The sequence below is a fragment of the Epinephelus fuscoguttatus genome, linkage group LG17 (genome assembly GCF_011397635.1).
Source record: "Epinephelus fuscoguttatus linkage group LG17, E.fuscoguttatus.final_Chr_v1".
NCBI classification, from domain to species: domain Eukaryota; kingdom Metazoa; phylum Chordata; class Actinopteri; order Perciformes; family Serranidae; genus Epinephelus; species Epinephelus fuscoguttatus.
This window is the reverse complement of record NC_064768.1, coordinates 22,943,608-22,960,816: the sequence shown is the minus strand read 5'-3', so window position 1 is coordinate 22,960,816 and position 17,209 is coordinate 22,943,608. Positions and strand designations below refer to the sequence as shown.

Below are 17,209 nucleotides of genomic sequence, written 5' to 3'. Positions count from 1 at the left end.
GGACCCTCAGTGGTTTGGGGTCTCCAGTACAAATGACAGTGCTCCTACAAAATTAAATAAGTGGTACAAAGATTTTTCTAAAAGTCAGGAGTGTTCTGATTTCCTCCCTCACACGATCCATCAAGGCCAGTCACTGTCAGTTAAGACTGGGTGTAATCCAAGAGGCAACCCCCAGGGCTGAAAGATTCAGCCAACACTCAAGTGCCAAAATCTGCACTTTCTTCAACTTTACAGTTGAAATAAGCATGTCTATATCCTGGTACAAAAACAGTTTTGGTCTCTCACTCATTTCAATATTAATGACGACTATGTTGGGGGAGGAGTTTTAATATAACTCACCTGTTCACATTTTATTAAAGCTTAAAGGTATGCATATGTAAAGGATGGGCAGCTTGATTGACAGGCTGTCTGCGAGCCATCACCACAGTCTAATTATAGTTCTGCGTTGAAGCGACATCGTAGCTACGGTGGAGGCTCTGCGTCGATATGGAGCCTACACCGTAGCCTGACTTGCACCTCCCCAGAAATATAACTACATGTCCTAGCGACACAGACCTCCCGTCTGTTTTTGTAAGCTGAAACCATTTCCCTCAGTGGAAATGAAGCTTTTATTTTAATTTCACAGATAAGAAACAATAAATTATGAAGACAATAAAGCCTCCACAAAAATAGCATTTTAAGTCTTGTGTGTGATTTATCCTGGCCTCATATGAGCAGAGGAATCTACACTCGTCACTAGGCTAATTTATAAAATGTAAAATGCCACAGGCTCGTGCTAGTAACGTTAGCATGTTATATTTGTTTTGAAAATGTCTTTAGTGTAAGATAGCTGTATTCGGTGAACCTTGTGAGTTGTAACAGAGCCAAATTATGTGCTGTTGCCTTTGTTAAATGTTGCTGTTATCCCTGGATTTATATGAGAGGAGGAAAAGATCACTAGCCGCTAGGCTAGTTTATACAATGTAAAACGCCATGGACTTGTGCTAATAACGTTAGTATGTTGTATTTGTGGGGAAAATGTGTCCAGATAAAAACAAGTGTTTGTCTGTGAATGCTGCGAGTTATAATGAAGCCAGTCTAAGTACTTGAGTTTGAAATTGTCTTTATTAAGACATGTTTAATGTGTGTTTTGAATCAACTAAACTTTACAGCACTTCACAGAAACCCCACCGCTGACTAGTGTTTGTAACTGCAGAGTGACAGACACACGACCGCACAAGTATAAGTGCTCACAACGGCATAGGTTACGGCGTAGGGTCTGCAGCACGACTATAAATTCCGCTCAAGAGTGAGAGCCACCCATCGCTCCTCCACAGCTCCACCCTCTTGTCCAAATATGGTCACAAAAAACAAAATGGCGACAGCTGAAGCGCCAAACTCGAGGCTTCAAAATGAGATTCCGCAAAACAATGGGTGACGATAGATAGCTATGTCCATAATCTTATACAGTCTATGGTATAACCAGCTGTTTTCCCATACAGGCTAGAAGAGAGTGTCTCAGGTTATTTTTTATCTAAATTCCTCTGAGCTGTGGCTTGTATCTACAAGTGACTGATATTTTCACAAAAGACCTCCTGAGCACTTCGATGTTTTTGTGAAAAACATAAAGGTGGCAGTCTGTTTCAGTTTATTCACACTAATCACATTTCGTATGTGTGTGATAACTTTTCGTTGACTTCCAGTCAATGTTCATAATAAGGCACCGTACCTACCCAAACACACAAATCACTTACATTTTCCATTCATGGGCTTTCCTTTCTCTTCATTTCTGTTGATGAGTAGGTGATATCCTACGGAAATTAGCCTCAGGACTAATGTTCTTTCTGTGTCGCTTAACACCTGCCCAAGCAAAACAAACCTGCCATTCCCCATTCCATTTATAGTACCTGCCCAATCCCGAAAGTTATTTAAACCAGCTTCAAATTTTATCATTTTTATTGGCACAGTCAGCTGTTTGTAAACTGTACAAATTAGTTGTCAGTGCTTTGACTCTTCCTAGCGAACAACACCACTGACACCGACAGGATGCCACAAACTGAGATGGAAAAGAAATTCCTCGCTAAAGCATCCATTTTTACGGATCGTGGACACTCCTGGCGTCTGGAGGTTGATGAAAGCATTGATCCTGACTGCCCAAAAGCTGGCTGGAAGCAGTACTCAGACAACACAAGTGCAAGGTCAGTGTGCTGGACTATAATTAATCACTGTTTTGTATAGTATATGCTACGTTATATTGTAGTTTCATGAATACATTTGGTTTATTAATAGTTGTGTGTATGTATGGTTACTTGTACTGCTTATAAAAATCTGATTTGGAGACAAAAATTGGTCCCCACAATGTAAACGAAGGATAAGGGCCAGGTTAGGGAAATGAATGTAACTTAATGCCATGTCCAGTGTGACAGGGGTTATTGTAAAGTTATAGAGAGGAGAAATAATCTCATTGGTAGGGCCACTGGTTTTAGATGGGCAACACTTGAAGGGCAGAGAAAGAGTTCAGACTTTCTTTAACTTGGGTCCTCTTCCATTTTCAAGGTTCAAATGCAAATTGTGTCCCAGACGCTGGCCTTCCAATTGGGTGAAGGTGTTCTTTTGCATGCGCCTGAAAAACAACCAGGGCGTTGTCAAGGTGAGGCCCTACCGTCAGAGCTGCAATAATTGCCCTGGAGCTAAAATGGAGGAGCCCAGCATCAGCTCCGAGAACATCGACATCCTCCTGGAGAATCTGCTGGAGAATATAAGAATAAAGTGCTATGGTGAAGACCTGGTCAGACAGAATAGACAAGCTGTCCCCCTGGATGTCAGAAGTTCCCATGAGCCGGATAATTGTCAGGGATGTAAGGACGGCATCTGTGGAGGGACCTTGTTTTCTTAAAGTCAACCTTTAAAAGTAAATAGATAAATTCAAAGTTTGCTTAAGGCTGTCTAGAGCTTAACTGTTTTGTGCCTCCTCTATTAGCAAACCATCAGTTGTTCCAGACCACATATATAATGGCAATCTATTTCTATGTATAAGGCTTTTCATCCTGTCATTCTGTTACATTGTATTGCTTCCATTATATTTTAAATGATATCATAATCAAGTGCATGAAAGCTTTCATACATATTCTTATTGGTTTCTTCTTGCCGACAGTTTTCTTTAAAATATTAATTTGTTTGTTGCAAAAGCATTAAACCAGCCTTCTTATGTATAGAATAAAGTAATAAATGCATTTGTGATTTGCAGTGTGGGTATTTTATGTTTTCAAATTAATTGACCTGCTTTATTAATATTTGTATAGTGGAATCATTAAGGTAAATTGATCTGTAAACAGTATTAGATATTAGAAAAATATGTGCACATGTGTAAGAATAGTAGAAAATTGGATATTGTACGTACATAAGGCAGCATAACACCAGAAAGTGACAGTGTTGCATGAATACAACAGGAAAATGTTTCATTTTTCTTGCAGTCCCTATGGTGAGCAGAGCTTGCCCTATGCAGTAAGCAATAGGCCTATTATAAGTTGCTTAGGGCCCCTTAGTCTCAGGGGACCCCCTAAAAACATTTTTTAATGAACACTTGCTCCAGATTACACGCAAAGAACTTTACAGTGAACTGCCTCAGCAACCAACGTTAAATGGAGAATACAATGGACTTCGTCTCTCTCTGTCTGACAGATACAGCTGACCTGTTGTCGTTACACCATCGTAGCCTCATGTCCATTTTTAATGATCAAATAAAGTTCCTCCCAGCGTCAGAATTATGTCATGTTACTAAAGCTATAAAATCCTGTTTCATCTAAATTAATATTTACAACACACCAGTTCATGACATCACAACAACACAACCTAATAAGAGGGGCCCATGAACCAAATCCGTTTAGGGCCCCCAAAAGTCTAGAGCCGGCCCTGCCTTCTGCATTTTGTACCACTACACCGCCTTATCAAAGTGACAAATACGAACGAAAATTACAAATCTTACATCCATGGAGAAATTTTATCTGAATGGTAGGCTACAGATGATGACATCACACTGTCTGAGGAAAGCTCACGTTTCTACATAGCAGGTCTTCATGCAGAAGAAGGGATCAAGAACGTGGCAAGTGGTTGGCATGGCAACAGGAGTCAGGTGCGCTTGCACGTGTGTGTTGTCTGTGCGCACAATTTGATATTCATGTGTACAGACAATCTATTTGTAAAGAGGCAAATGGACGAAAATGAGGTGTTTGTGCGCGCATGCGTGCGATGGCATACATGTATAGTGTGTATTTAATATTAAGTGTTTCCCAAACATTGTATGCACATACGTAGGTAGAGAAGAGAAAAGCGTGAATGTGGCGAGCGATAGCGTGTGCAAAGCTGGAGGAAAGTGTAGGAAATGTGCGCAGATATGCGCCAAACCCCTCCAGATACGAAGGCGTTAATGTGCTCGTGCGCTCGTGAGGGTTTGCATGGGGGGAGGGGACCCCTGCACATCACTGAGTGTGTGTGGATGGCGTGGGCTTCTCTCCTCCAAACCGCGCAGCATCATCATCACTCGGTTCACAGCAACAGCCTCGTACGCATCATCATCCTCATCCTCCTCCTCATCCTCCTCATCACCATCTCCGGGCTGAAGAGGGAATCACGTCGCAGGGATAACGGTGAGCGTCAATATCACAATATTTATCTGTTTGCTTCTGATGTCGTCTCACAGCGTCTTGGACATATATGTTTTTTGCATGAAGACATCATGAGGAAGAGGCGATGGGCGTGTTCTGCAACCGTTTGCTTCACACAGCAATTAAGATCGATTTTGTGAATCGCGGGCCTTTAATCCAATCCAAGTCGTGACAAGCTGCTGGCAGTGTGATTTCTAAGAATGAGCGCAGATGTCAGGATGCAGGCGAGCAGACAATCGGCTGTTATTTGTGACAGATTTATATTTTAATCCGGCCGTATTTATGCGCTGTGTAAATTGGCCTGTTAGTGTGAAGGCCTTTTTTTCCCCCTCTCTTAACACCAGTGGTTAGGATGAACTGGAGGCTGAAATTTGCACATATTTAACCACACTCTTTAATTTGAGTTATTGCTGCCCCATTCAGGCAATTGCTGCCACTGGAAAATAACCCATGGGACACTAAAAACACCACAAATATGCGCCTACAACCTCTTCATAAACAGGCCTGTGAGAGATACTAGGAGAGCGATTTTTGTGATTCCCATGGCTGTCCTTAATAAGATTTCCTCCTCAGGTGTCCACATTATTCATTTTAATATTCTGATAGAAATCCCGCTGCTTTAATAAGCTTGCATGTATGTGATGTGATGGCTATCTGTCCTGCTTAGCCTCGCCAGGGAAGTGGAAATCTGATGCTTATTGATTTTTTGGAAGGGGGAGAAAATAAAGACAAAAAAAAGGGTTGGTCAAACCAGAGGGAGCAATAACATCCATCCTCCTCATCCTCAGACCTGCCTGCTCTTTATTACTGACAGGGCTGTGTGTTGCAGGCTGCATGGAGCTGTAGAGATGCTGTCAACTTGGCAACAGGGACTAAATGAGAAAAGTGGGTTTAAAGCTTTTGTTTCAGTGAAAGAGACTTAAAAATAAGAATTAAAGGAGTGCATCTGTAGCATGCCTGTTGCATAAATTCATTAGTAATCTATTTATCTATCTTGGGGTTTACAGAGACTGATCATTTTATTCCTCTGAAGTGAATATAAACATGGAGCTTTACACTGCCCTACACACCGTTTAGTTATCGCTGCTAATAGGCCTTGTAATAGCTGTAACAACACAGGTGGTAATATTTATTATTAATGTTAATAGTAACACCTGTTCTGTTTTGCTCAGGCTGGCTTGGTTCTATTTAAGTGCTCGTGTTTGTCAGGGAGACAGTGATGCCAGGCCTGTAAGTGCTCGACTCCAAGATATTATTAGGTTAGCGTCCTACAGTTTAGCCTGGCCGACCAGCCCTGTGGGGCTCCTCTGATCTGTGCCAGTAAATCTGCTCATCATGCACACAGTGAGGGATCTGTGGTCGGAGACGATGTTTGAATTACATTTAACATTTAAACAAATCAAACGTGTGTGTTGTGCTAAATAGAAGAAGAAGAAAAAAGATAAATACGTATGAATATAAAATAGTTATATACGACAACCTGGTGAAAGTCTTTTTGAAACATATAATGAGCTCATTTAAAGCAGCCAGCAGAGATTTTGGTCTTAACTGCGCCACTAAACAAACAAGAATTTGGTGTCCTGGTGTGACCGAACAAATTCACCATTGAACAAACATTTAGTCTGCAGCTCTCAGTGTTTGTTTATGTTCATTTGGGGATTTTAAAGGGACAGTTCACCTACAAATCAAAAACTCATATTTGTCCTCTTACCTGTAGTGCTATTTATCAATCTAGATTGTTTTGATGTGAGTTGACGAGTGTTGGAGATATCGGCCGTAGAGATGTCTGCCTTCTCTTAAATATAATGGAACTAGATGGCACTCAGCTTGTGGTGCAAAAACTCAACAGCAATGTCTCTTTCCAGAAATCATGACCTGGTTACTCAAGATAATCCACAGACCTTGTTGTGAGCAGCTTCATATAGGAGCTTTTTTTTTTTTTTTTTTTTTACCAAACCACACCCGCCAACAGTATCACCACCTGGAAAGAAGTGTACATCTACTGCTAGCTCACCTAGTAGCTACCACTGAGCTAGCTAACGTTACAGCTTAGCTGAGGAGGATGCCGTTAATGTTAACATCTCACGCTATCACGAGCACAAGCATTGTCAGTGAGTAGATGCACCCATCCTTCTGCGCAGTGATACAGTTGGTGGGTGTAGTCAGGTGGAAATAAAATAGTTCCTTCATGAAACTGCTCACAACAAGAGACATTGTTGCTGACATTGCTACATGTTCAAATGTATGTTTTGGCGATTTGAGCGCCACAAGCCGAGTGCCATCTAGTTCCATTATATTTGAGAGAAGGCAGACATCTCTATGGCCGATATCTCCAACATTCGTCGACTCACACCAAAACAATCTGGGCTGATAAACAGCACTACAGGTAAGAGGAAAAATATGTATTTTTGATTTGGGGGTGAACTGTCCCTTTAACAACCTAGAGAGCAGTTTTGTTGCTGTGTAAATTAGACATTGAGCAGTTTAAATGCTGATTCTCATGTCCTTTGTTCTTTATATATTCGTATTTAAGTGTCCAAAAATATTATATATAAAAATGAAATGATTTAATATTTCGCCATTATAAGTGGAGGAGGCTTTGAAGTAGCATTTAGACTATTGTGTAGTGAGAATATACGCAAAACTTCAGTGTACGAAGAAGACAAGAAACAAATTTAATATCAGAATTTTTTTTTGTGGCTGACCTCAGTGTTAATAAAACCCTGTCTCTGGCCCGCTGTATACCTGGCAGACACCGAAAGCTCTGTCAGCCCATTATTACCCGTCAGACCTCGTTTTGGAAACAGGGGTCAAAGTGAGTGTCGCAGTGATGTCTCTCTGTTTTATTGCACCACAAAATCAAAGTGACATGTTGCTTCACTGCACGGCGACCCGTGGCACACAGCGTCTTAATGCAACAGCATATGGATGCGGGTATCGTCAGTGAACTACACGAGTCAGTGCCTTATAAATGTTCTTTTCCTCAAAAGGAGATGTGATACTGCAGCGCACAGTTAAAACTGACATCAGTTTTCCGTCTTCTTTTTCCTCATTTCAAGCCTCATTTGTTTTAGCACGCAGCCCCACTGAATCAGCAGTGCACTTTTTAAATTAGGGAACGTTTACGGCTCTAATTGATTAATCACTGAAGTACACTTTGTTCAATATTGTTAATGTATTATTTAATCACCTAAGCTACTGAAAAACTCACATTTAATGCAGGATTTTTTGAGCTGTCCTTTAAAGAAATAATAAAGAGGTGTTAATACATGGGATGACCACATAAACAGTGAAGACCTATCCTTTGGAGCATCATATCAGTCACATTACATTCGGCTCATGGTCACGCACTGCAGCTCTTCACAAATAACTTGATCTGAGGCTTTCAGGGCATTTCCACACCAAGACACATCCAATAAAAATCCCTCTCACCATTCAAGGCTTGATGTCTCGGCCTGTAATTACTGCTCAGGCCCATCTGTGACTCAGCAGTGAGCACATGCTGGGCTGATATGGAAATGCAACAGGTGTAGTCTGGAAACACATCATTATAGGCTGGTTAGGTGGTTTGGTTAGCTGACAGGAAAAAAATCAGTTCAAAGGAAGATGTGTCTGGAAAAGTAATAGGCATGAACCCTCCACCTACACAAGTACAAGACACCCAGATGGAACAAAAGAACAAAGAATATTTTTTTGTGTCTTTTTTTGTTGTTTTACATCTTTTTGCAGTCATTTTGTGTCACTTTGTCGTCATTAAACATCTCTTCCCTTAGCAAATAGCTGTAGATTTCAGGATGGAGGAAACATTTGCATTTGTCCCCCCCAATAAAAACTCAAAAGTACCAGAGGACTTACATTTTGACAGAATTAAAGACATTGACACCATACATTGATGCAGAAAAAAGCACATAAAAAGTCACCAGAATGCAACACAGTAAAGTAAGGTAAAGTAAAGTATCTGATGCTCTCCGGCAGAGGATCTCCAAACCCCCTGTTTCATGTGTAGCTACTCTTTGTAGTCAGTTTGTGATTGTTTTGGGTCTCTTTGTAGTCATTGTATGTCTCTTTGGAGTCACTTAGCAACTCTTTGTGGTAATTTTGCATCTCTGTAGCCATACTGTGTGTCTTTCTAGTCATTTTGTGTCCCTGTTGTCATTTTGTGTCTCTTTATAGTAGTAGGTGTAAATTTTGAGGGCGTGGAGGATGCAGATGCATTCGTCTCCCTCAATAAAAACATGGAAGTAGCAAAGAACTTTTAATTGAACAAAATTAAAGACACTTATGCCATAAACTGATGCAGAAAAAGGCACTAATCAGTGCCGAAAAATTCATCAGAATGCAGTGTTTGACGCTCAAAATTTGGCTTTAGTTTGGCTTTGGCTTAGCAACTCTTTGTAGTCATTTTGGGGTTGTTTTGTGTCTCTTTGTAGTCGTTATTTGTCTCTTTGCTATCGCATAGCAACTCTTTGGAGTCATTTAACATCTGTGTAGTTATATTGTGTCTCTTTGTAGTCGTTATTTGTCTCTTTGCTGTCGCATAGCTACTCTTTGGAGTCATTTAACATCTGTGTAGTTATATTGTGTCTCTTTGTGGCCATTTTGTGTCACTGTGGTTGTTTTGTGGCTCTTTGTAGTCATTCTACGTCTCTTTGCAGCCCCTAAGCAACTCTTTGTCGTCATTTTGTGGTTGTTTTGTGTCTCTTTGTAGTCATTATTTGTCTCTTTGCTGCCACATAGCCACTCTTTGTAGTCATTTAGCATCTCTGTAGTTTGTGTCTCTGTCTCTTTGTGGCCATTTTGTGTCACTGTGGTTGTTTTGTGTCTCCTTGCAGTCATTTTACATCTCTTTGTAGCCGCTTTGTGGTTGTTTTTTCTTCAGTTGTTATACGTCTCTTTGCAGTCTCTAAGCAACTCTTTGTAGTCATTTTGGCTCCTGCAGTCATTTTGTGGCTCTTTGAAGTCATTTAACCTCTCTCTGTAGACATTTTCTGGTTGTTTTGTGTCTTTTTGTTCTGGTTATATGTCTTTGTACTCTCTGTAGTCATTTTGCATCTCTCTGTAGTCACTTCATCTTTGTGTCACTTTCATCAAATGTTACTTAAAGAAAGACAACCACTTAACAAATAACGTTTGGCTTGTCTTATTGTAATAACTAATTTAACACTAATTTAAACATAGATGGGAGGTTTGAGTAATACTTTGGCATATTCTAACATTTTAAAAGCATATGATATTCATCTCCAGAGCGACTGTCATTATAGAATGTGCAGATCCTCTGGTTTCTATCCCGCCCTTTATATCTCCCGATGACTTTTTGAAGTCTGCTGTTGTCCACTCTGAAATGACTAGTAGCCTATCTGTACTCTTGGTTTTCATGCAACAGATAGTTTTCCAGTTGGAGCTCTTTTTTGTCATTTGCTTGAGCACATTTATCCATTCAGAAGTTACATTTTCGAAGCGGTTCTCACAGAAGCCTAAACGGTCGCCGGCCAAAATGACAGATTTTGTTTGCAAAATGCTTTAACACTCACAAAACAAAAGCAAATATTTCCATCAATCAACACAACTCGTGGTCAAATTAAAATGTCCTTCCAATCGATCATTACACAATGGACAACAAACAACAAAATATAGCTATCAATAAGAACTAGTTTAACCTTCAGTGTGCTTTATGCCTCTGCCATGTTTTGAAACTTTACATCATTATAGTTTGTGCCGAAGTAAGACTATCACAGCATGAATTTCGTTCTCTAAAGATGATTTTACTAGAGATAACAACCCCTGCTGCACACTTCTTTGAGCTGCCCTGTTAATATAAAACATTTTATAATTCATTTTATTCCATTCCTTGTTCATTTCCTTGTGCCTTTGACCCCTTTGATCCATACTTGCAAATACCAACACAGAGTTGGCATCTTTTATAGATGGATGAGAACTGATTGCTGGGTGAGGAGTTGTGCAAAGAAGTTTCACACAGGCGCATTAATGATTCATAATTATGCAACAGTTTCAGCTGTGTGTGAATGGATGTTTTCCTTTTGTTCAACACAGATAGTCCAATAGAGTTTTAGGTCCTTCTGCAGACTCTGTCTTAACTTTTTCATGAAAGGGTGTGAAATATGGTTTGTTAACACATTTGCAAGGGGTAGACTTCTGCTGTGCTATGAAAGTGACGATCGAATCAATCCCAGTTTAATTAAGCGTGTCTTAGCAGTCGAGACAAACCTGATATTCTGCATATATATCACACAATGTCATACTTCTGGTGTCACTTTGCCATATTTGCATGCCCTGATCTTTCAGCCTCTGTTCAACAGCCAGTTTCAACCAGCTGATGTTGTTACACTTTTGCAAGACCCACGGTGTCGCATATACAGCCGTATTATGCAGGCTGAGTAAATAGTTGTACATTATTCAATTGACTTTGGTTTCTTTACCTTCTATCCACCTTCGCCAGGAGCCAATATTGTCTTTTTAACTGTTATACAGAGAGACTGTATCTGCAGCTCCCCATACACTACATTACTGCAGGTTGTCATTTTAATCCAGACAGAGGAGTAACAGGCACAAGGGCCGCCTGACGCCTTGGGCCCCTGTGTCCAGTTGGCCCATTCGGGAATCCATTGTAATGGGCCACCAGAAATGTGCAAGGATGCTTTTGATACTAATAATGATCATTAAATTGATTTGTATGGCACCTTTCATACAAGGGGTGTCGCTTAAAGTGCTTCACAATAAGAAGAAGAAACAAGAGAATAAAAACAGGCAAATTAAATCATGGGCAAATACTGCGCAATAAAACCAAACAATGACATAAATAACAAACAGAAGACGCAGCAGATAGCAAGAACGGGTATGCTAGAAATAATAGAATGTGTGAAATGTGTAAAAACAAGGAAGGCAAATATAATAAAACATGTAAAACATAAGAATAAAACAAATAGAAGTGACAGTAAGTTAATGGCGGTGCTGAATAAATACATTTTCAACTGTGGTTAATTGTGTTAGAGAATTCTGCCGTTCTAATACACAGTTAAAAAAGCCTAGGCTGCAGATATTCTTATTTGTGTGATTGTTTGAATTAAAAAAAACAGCAGCAGAGGATCGAAGAGTCCCTGAGGATGATACGAGAAAGATTTAATGATGTAGGCCGTTTCCACATCATTAAGAACCTTGTAAACAAGTAAATGAACTTCAAAATCAGTCCAAAAGACACCATGAGCCAGTGCAGGTATGCTAAAACCGGGGTGACATGCTCTCTTTTTTGTTCTAGTCAAGTTTTTTGGCATCTCGTTGGGATTGGAACGGCTATACCTTCGCAATATTTCTTAAACAAAAGAAAGCTGTTTGGTCACCTTCTGTATGTCGGACATAAAATTGAAGTCTGAGTGAAGGACAATGCTCAGGCTCGTGACTTCTGATTTAACCCAAAATGCCACGTTAGGCTAGAACTAACTCTCTTTTTGTTTGTGGCCCAGTTAATAACATTTCTGTATTCTCAAGAGCCTTTCCATGAAACCTACCACTAACTGCTTGCATGATTACTAAATATAAACAAGATAGGTTGATTTATACTTCCGCTTTCTCCTCAGACAGAAGGAGAGCCTGCTGTCAGTCAAGTGACTGACAACTCTTGAGGTGTATCCTGAACAAACTGAAGCTTCAGGTGGCCTCTTCTCTACGTCTTTGACCACTTTTGCATCTTCTGAACCTCTTAAAAATGGAGGAGGGCTACCAAAACCGGACTGCCTTCATAAAAGGCGCCAAAGACATTGCCAAAGAAGTCAAGCGTCAAGCATCTAAGAAGGTCGGCCGTTCAGTGGACCGGATGAGCGATGAGTACAGCAAGCGCTCCTACAGCCGTTTTGAAGAGGACGATGACGATGACTACCCCATGCAGGGAAGTCAGGACGGAGGCTATTACCGTGGAGACAGCCAGGCGGCCAACGACGACGAGGGTGGCCACAGTGACTCCACAGAGGGTCACGATGAGGATGATGAGATCTACGAGGGCGAGTACCAAGGAATTCCCAGGGCTGAATCAGGCAAAGGCAGCCTGGCTGGAGGCCCAGGTTCGGTGAGGGCCGGCGATCAGCAGTTCAGAGATGTTGGGGTGTCCGAGGGAGAGAGGAGGAAGGACCAAGAGGAGCTGGCTCAACAGTATGAGACCATTTTACAAGAATGTGGTCACGGGAAGTTCCAGTGGACCCTGTACTTTGTGCTGGGCCTGGCTCTCATGGCAGATGGTGTGGAGATCTTCGTGGTCGGGTTTGTTCTGCCCAGCGCTGAGAAGGATATGTGCCTGTCTGAACCTAACAAGAGCATGCTAGGTAAGACTCCTTTACAGGTGACTGTGTCTCCTTCTGCTGTACAGCTTCTGGTTTGGCTTTGGCACATATTTATGTTGCTTAAAGGATAAGGCTGTCCATATTTTTCTTAACCCCCCCCCAATGAATTGATCCAACTAACAAGTATTTGTTGTGAATCCAAAGCCTGACGTATCTAATTCCCCTGAGCTATAGAGCTTCAGCGTCCAAAAACTCATTAAAAATACATCAATGAGCCACACAGTCACACTGCAGGGCGACGTGTTCTCTCATTACAATGAACGTGGGCACTCTGAGTCAATCTTTAGCCCCTTTCTCACGGGACAAAAAACCCACCAACACCCACTCACACCAGGCTTGACATTCACTCGCGGGACAAATGACTCTGCAGTAGTCACAGGTTTTTATTGGCTCCAACTCTGATTGTACATCGTTCAAAATCTAGGCGACAGAGTTTAAGAGAGAGAATGATAAAGTAACATATATACAAAAAAGAAGTAACACAGGCCTCCATGCTGCTTTCTACCGTATTAAGATAAAATAAGATAGAACTTTATTTATCCAGAGGGAGATTGCTAAGACTAAATGACTAAAATAACAGCAGGAAAAGCAAATGTATAGCAAATATAAAATACAATACATAGAAACTAGAAAACAGTAAGGTTCAAATAAGGTGTGATCCAATAAATACAATACATACAATGACAAAAACAGGTTACAACTGTGGATAATAACCGTGGTTGCTGTACAATGTCACACCCTAGGTGGTGCAAGAGTCCAAGAATGCATTGTTAATACAGAACTGACTTACCTAACCTGTTTCCCAGCCTGTCCATGGCGTCAAACATGACACACCAGAAAAAACAAACACAAAAACACAGAGGCAGCTCTGGTCTACTGGCAGTGGAAAAGGAGTTTTCCCCCTGATTTTTAACAGCTTTTCCTGTGCACACGCACTAATTTTGGTGGAAAAAAGGCTATTATACACTGTCCTGCTGTCAGGAATACTAAGTAGAGCACCAAATGTTTATTAATTCACAGCTGACAATACCTCAACAAACACACAATTCACTCCTGTTTGAATAACCTTGTGTTCTTAGTAGAAAATGGGCTTGGGCTTTAGAGACTGACTTATTGGTTTTATGTTTTCATGGGATTTGTTGACAGCAAGAAAATTAAAGATTAATACCTTATCTTTTATGACAAGTAGAGTTTTATTGCTGTTTGTGTTTGAACTTCTGTTTGTCTTGAGAGGCCAGCTGTCAGCAGAGTAAACATAAACCTGAAAAGCCCATAATCTAACAGCAGGAGTCTAGAGGCAGTTATAAATGAGACAGGATAGACATGCATCTGTTGCTGTAATAGTTTCATTTCCTTTGCTCTCTCCACAGGTCTGATTGTATATTTTGGGATGATGGTTGGGGCTTTCCTCTGGGGGGCTCTGGCTGACCGGATAGGCCGCCGCCAGTCTCTTCTCATCTCTCTCTCAATCAATAGTATCTTCTCCTTCTTCTCCTCCTTCGTCCAGGGCTACAGCACCTTTCTGTTTTGCCGACTCCTCTCAGGTGTTGGGTAAATTGAAACACACCATATATATTTATATATATCCCAGCCACTTCACTGTTACACAGGATATAATTTAGGTTTACAGGCAACACAATCCAGTACAGTACAATCCAGTAGCAGCAGAGGAATCACACAAAAATGTGTTTTAATATCAACATGATAATATTAATAATAATAAATATTAATATTATTAATATTAAATCGACAATATTATTAATATTAAATCGACAAGATTTATCAAATAATACATTTCAATAAGGTATATCTCTAGAGAAATGATTAATTCTCTTAGTGTAGTCTTCTCTTTATTCAATATAAAAGCTAACACACAAGCTAAAATGATTAACTACGAATAAATGAGCAATTTTAAGAACATATATCACATTTTTTTAGCCGACGTGTTCATTTATTTGATTCAGTCCTTTATTTAAAAATCTTGTTGTGATTTGGATCTCTTTTCCAAGAGTGTACAAATAAACATATGCAATTTAAGCATAGACGGACGCACAAATAATTCACACACACATTATCATAATAAAGAAAAGCATTTTCATAATTAAGAGAAGCATTTACAAGTGTGATTGTGAATAAGAGAATTTAATGCGGGAGTCCATCTGTATGCAGCTTTGTATGTGACCCCACTTAGTCCAGGTTCAGTACAGCTCATGTTAAAATGTCTCTGACCTGACGTTATATTTACTGTAAATGTAACCAGAGAGCAGAAGTAACTGCGCTGATTATGCAGTAGAGCCTTATAAATAAACAACATACAATGCTGCACCCTTCTGTTTATTGAGGGAGAACCACCACAGCTTTTTATAATTGATGAAGCACACCAATTTTAATGGAGTCTTCCCATTATTAAAAGCAGCAGTTTCTCTTATTTAGTGAAGAAACAAATCGAGGTACTAAAATCATTTCCATTTGTTGTAAAGATTAATCACTTTCCCACAGAGCTTTATGAGTTAGTTCTGCACTAATGTGATGGACTAATGAAAGCAAATAATCCACCGTGCAGTGATTCAAAGTAAACAGTGGCTGACAAAGTGTATCAGCAATTTAAAGAACATACCATGCCATACGTACAGTTCATGTGGTGTTTCAGAATATTTAATAAGATATAGATAAACTTACCTTTTATTTCTTGGAACAAAACACTTTTCTAGGATGCTTAGATCTATGATTACTGTCACCTGACTCCACCCAAATGCACAGACCTATTTGATTGGATGTCTGTAAGCCAATCACAGTGTTCCACATCATCTAAAGTCGACTGCAGCAGAGCGTGCCCCATTTTTCGACAAGCATGGCAAACAGGAAGTGCAAGGCATGTTTCAGTCTATTAAGGGTACGTTCGTTTTGTACTTGGAGGTCGGAAATTCCCAGTTCCCAGTGGGAATTTAAACTCGAACGCACTCTGAGATTGGATTTCCAACTTGGAAACTCAGAGCAACTGCATCAACCCCGACTTATGAATTCAAGATGGCTGCCGGTCACATACATAGTGAGTAAACACTCTGCTTATTTGTTTTACATTAGGTCAGCCTCATCTGCGGCGTTCATCAGTTGGAGTGCATGGTGGTTTTGAAGCTGTCTATACTCCGAAAGGGCAACAAAGGCTTTCTTGCGGGCGTCCATGTTTTTTTCCGACTTGTCCACCGTTGTCAAGTAGAATGCAAAAACTCTTGTCAACCCGGAGGTGACGTCGTTCCCACTTCCTACTTCCGACCTCCGAGTACAAAACGAACGCACCATGATATATTGCTTAAGTACCATAAAACTTAAATTAAAAGGTAAGTCCCAGTTAAATGCCCAGTTCCTTTTACTAGCCTGGTGTAGCTACACATTTTGACAAATAAAGGCCTGTCTCAATTAGAGGCCTGGTCTGGTTGCCAAGCGGCTCGTTTCTTTTATAGAAATTCTTCGGATGTATAAAACTTGGTTGTTGGCTATCTTAAATGATGTGCTCATTCCTTGATTACCCTGCAAGTTATTCGTATTCCTTTGGTCCGTAAGGGTCCTCAAAAGAATCTAAAGGGTTTTTCATGGAAATTAATCCAAGTTGTGTCAGTATTCCAGGTGCCGTAATCCTCGAGTGCTAAATACAGGCCTGTTGAGTTCAGTGATTTGAGCAAATAATAGCTATTAATTGAAGTTTTACGCTACATCATACATCATATGACAGATTCTCAGCTTTTATTAAGATCTTTTAAAAGATACCCATCCACTGGAATGACAGCTGGATCTGAATGTCACTGCTAAAGAAGAGCAGGGGAGATAATGTTCTAATTTGATTTCTAATGTTGTTCACAGAATATTCATCTCAGAGGGTTTTCAGTATAGTGTTTTTTGGAGATAATTTCAGAAACTTAGGATATTTTGAGTCATGATGACAAATACAATACAGAAAAAATATATGCAATGTGATTTAAAGCATAACTTTATTCACTGGTATTAGTTAACCGTTGATGAAAAATAAATAAACTGTTCTATTAGGGTCATTTAATGTCATTTTTACTATAAGGTGATTTCTGCGTTCAGATTCGCCGTCCACTGGAATGGAAAGAAAAAAATAACACCTAATAAAGTATCCTAATCTTTTTGTGTTTGGATCATAATTGGGTTCTGAACAGGTTAAGCTATATGTGCTTTAACAGAGAGACAGTTTGACTC

The 17,209-nt window shown here is 40.1% G+C and overlaps 2 protein-coding genes across 3 annotated transcripts in view; both read left to right on the top strand.

Moving 5' to 3' along the window:
- The first annotated feature begins 1,674 nt into the window (after nt 1-1,674).
- Nucleotides 1,675-3,225, top strand: LOC125904785 (receptor-transporting protein 3-like). Its single transcript, XM_049602409.1, has 2 exons — nt 1,675-2,177; nt 2,536-3,225. Exons 1-2 carry the CDS (start codon nt 2,026-2,028, stop codon nt 2,873-2,875), a joined length of 492 nt encoding a protein of 163 aa, XP_049458366.1. The 5' UTR covers nt 1,675-2,025; the 3' UTR covers nt 2,876-3,225.
- Nucleotides 3,226-4,297: 1,072 nt separating this feature from the next.
- Nucleotides 4,298-17,209, top strand: part of LOC125905168 (synaptic vesicle glycoprotein 2A-like) — a 32,357-nt gene continuing 19,445 nt past the window's right edge. Inside the window, exons 1-3 of one of the 2 annotated variants that reach the window (XM_049603061.1) lie at nt 4,298-4,625; nt 12,240-12,973; nt 14,362-14,542. In XM_049603061.1, coding sequence (XP_049459018.1) covers nt 12,364-12,973; nt 14,362-14,542 — 791 coding nt within the window. In that variant the 5' untranslated portion in view covers nt 4,298-4,625; nt 12,240-12,363. Of the gene's footprint in view, nt 4,626-12,235; nt 12,974-14,361; nt 14,543-17,209 lie in introns of both variants that reach the window. The other variant, XM_049603060.1, reaches the window with a different exon arrangement.

Coding starts and splice junctions, on each gene's coding strand:
- LOC125904785 (XM_049602409.1), top strand. CDS start 2,026: ATGCCACAAACTGAGATGGAAAAGAAATTCCTCGCTAAAGCATCCATT. Junction 2,178..2,535: donor TCAGACAACACAAGTGCAAG/GTCAGTGTGCTG, acceptor TCCATTTTCAAG/GTTCAAATGCAAATTGTGTC.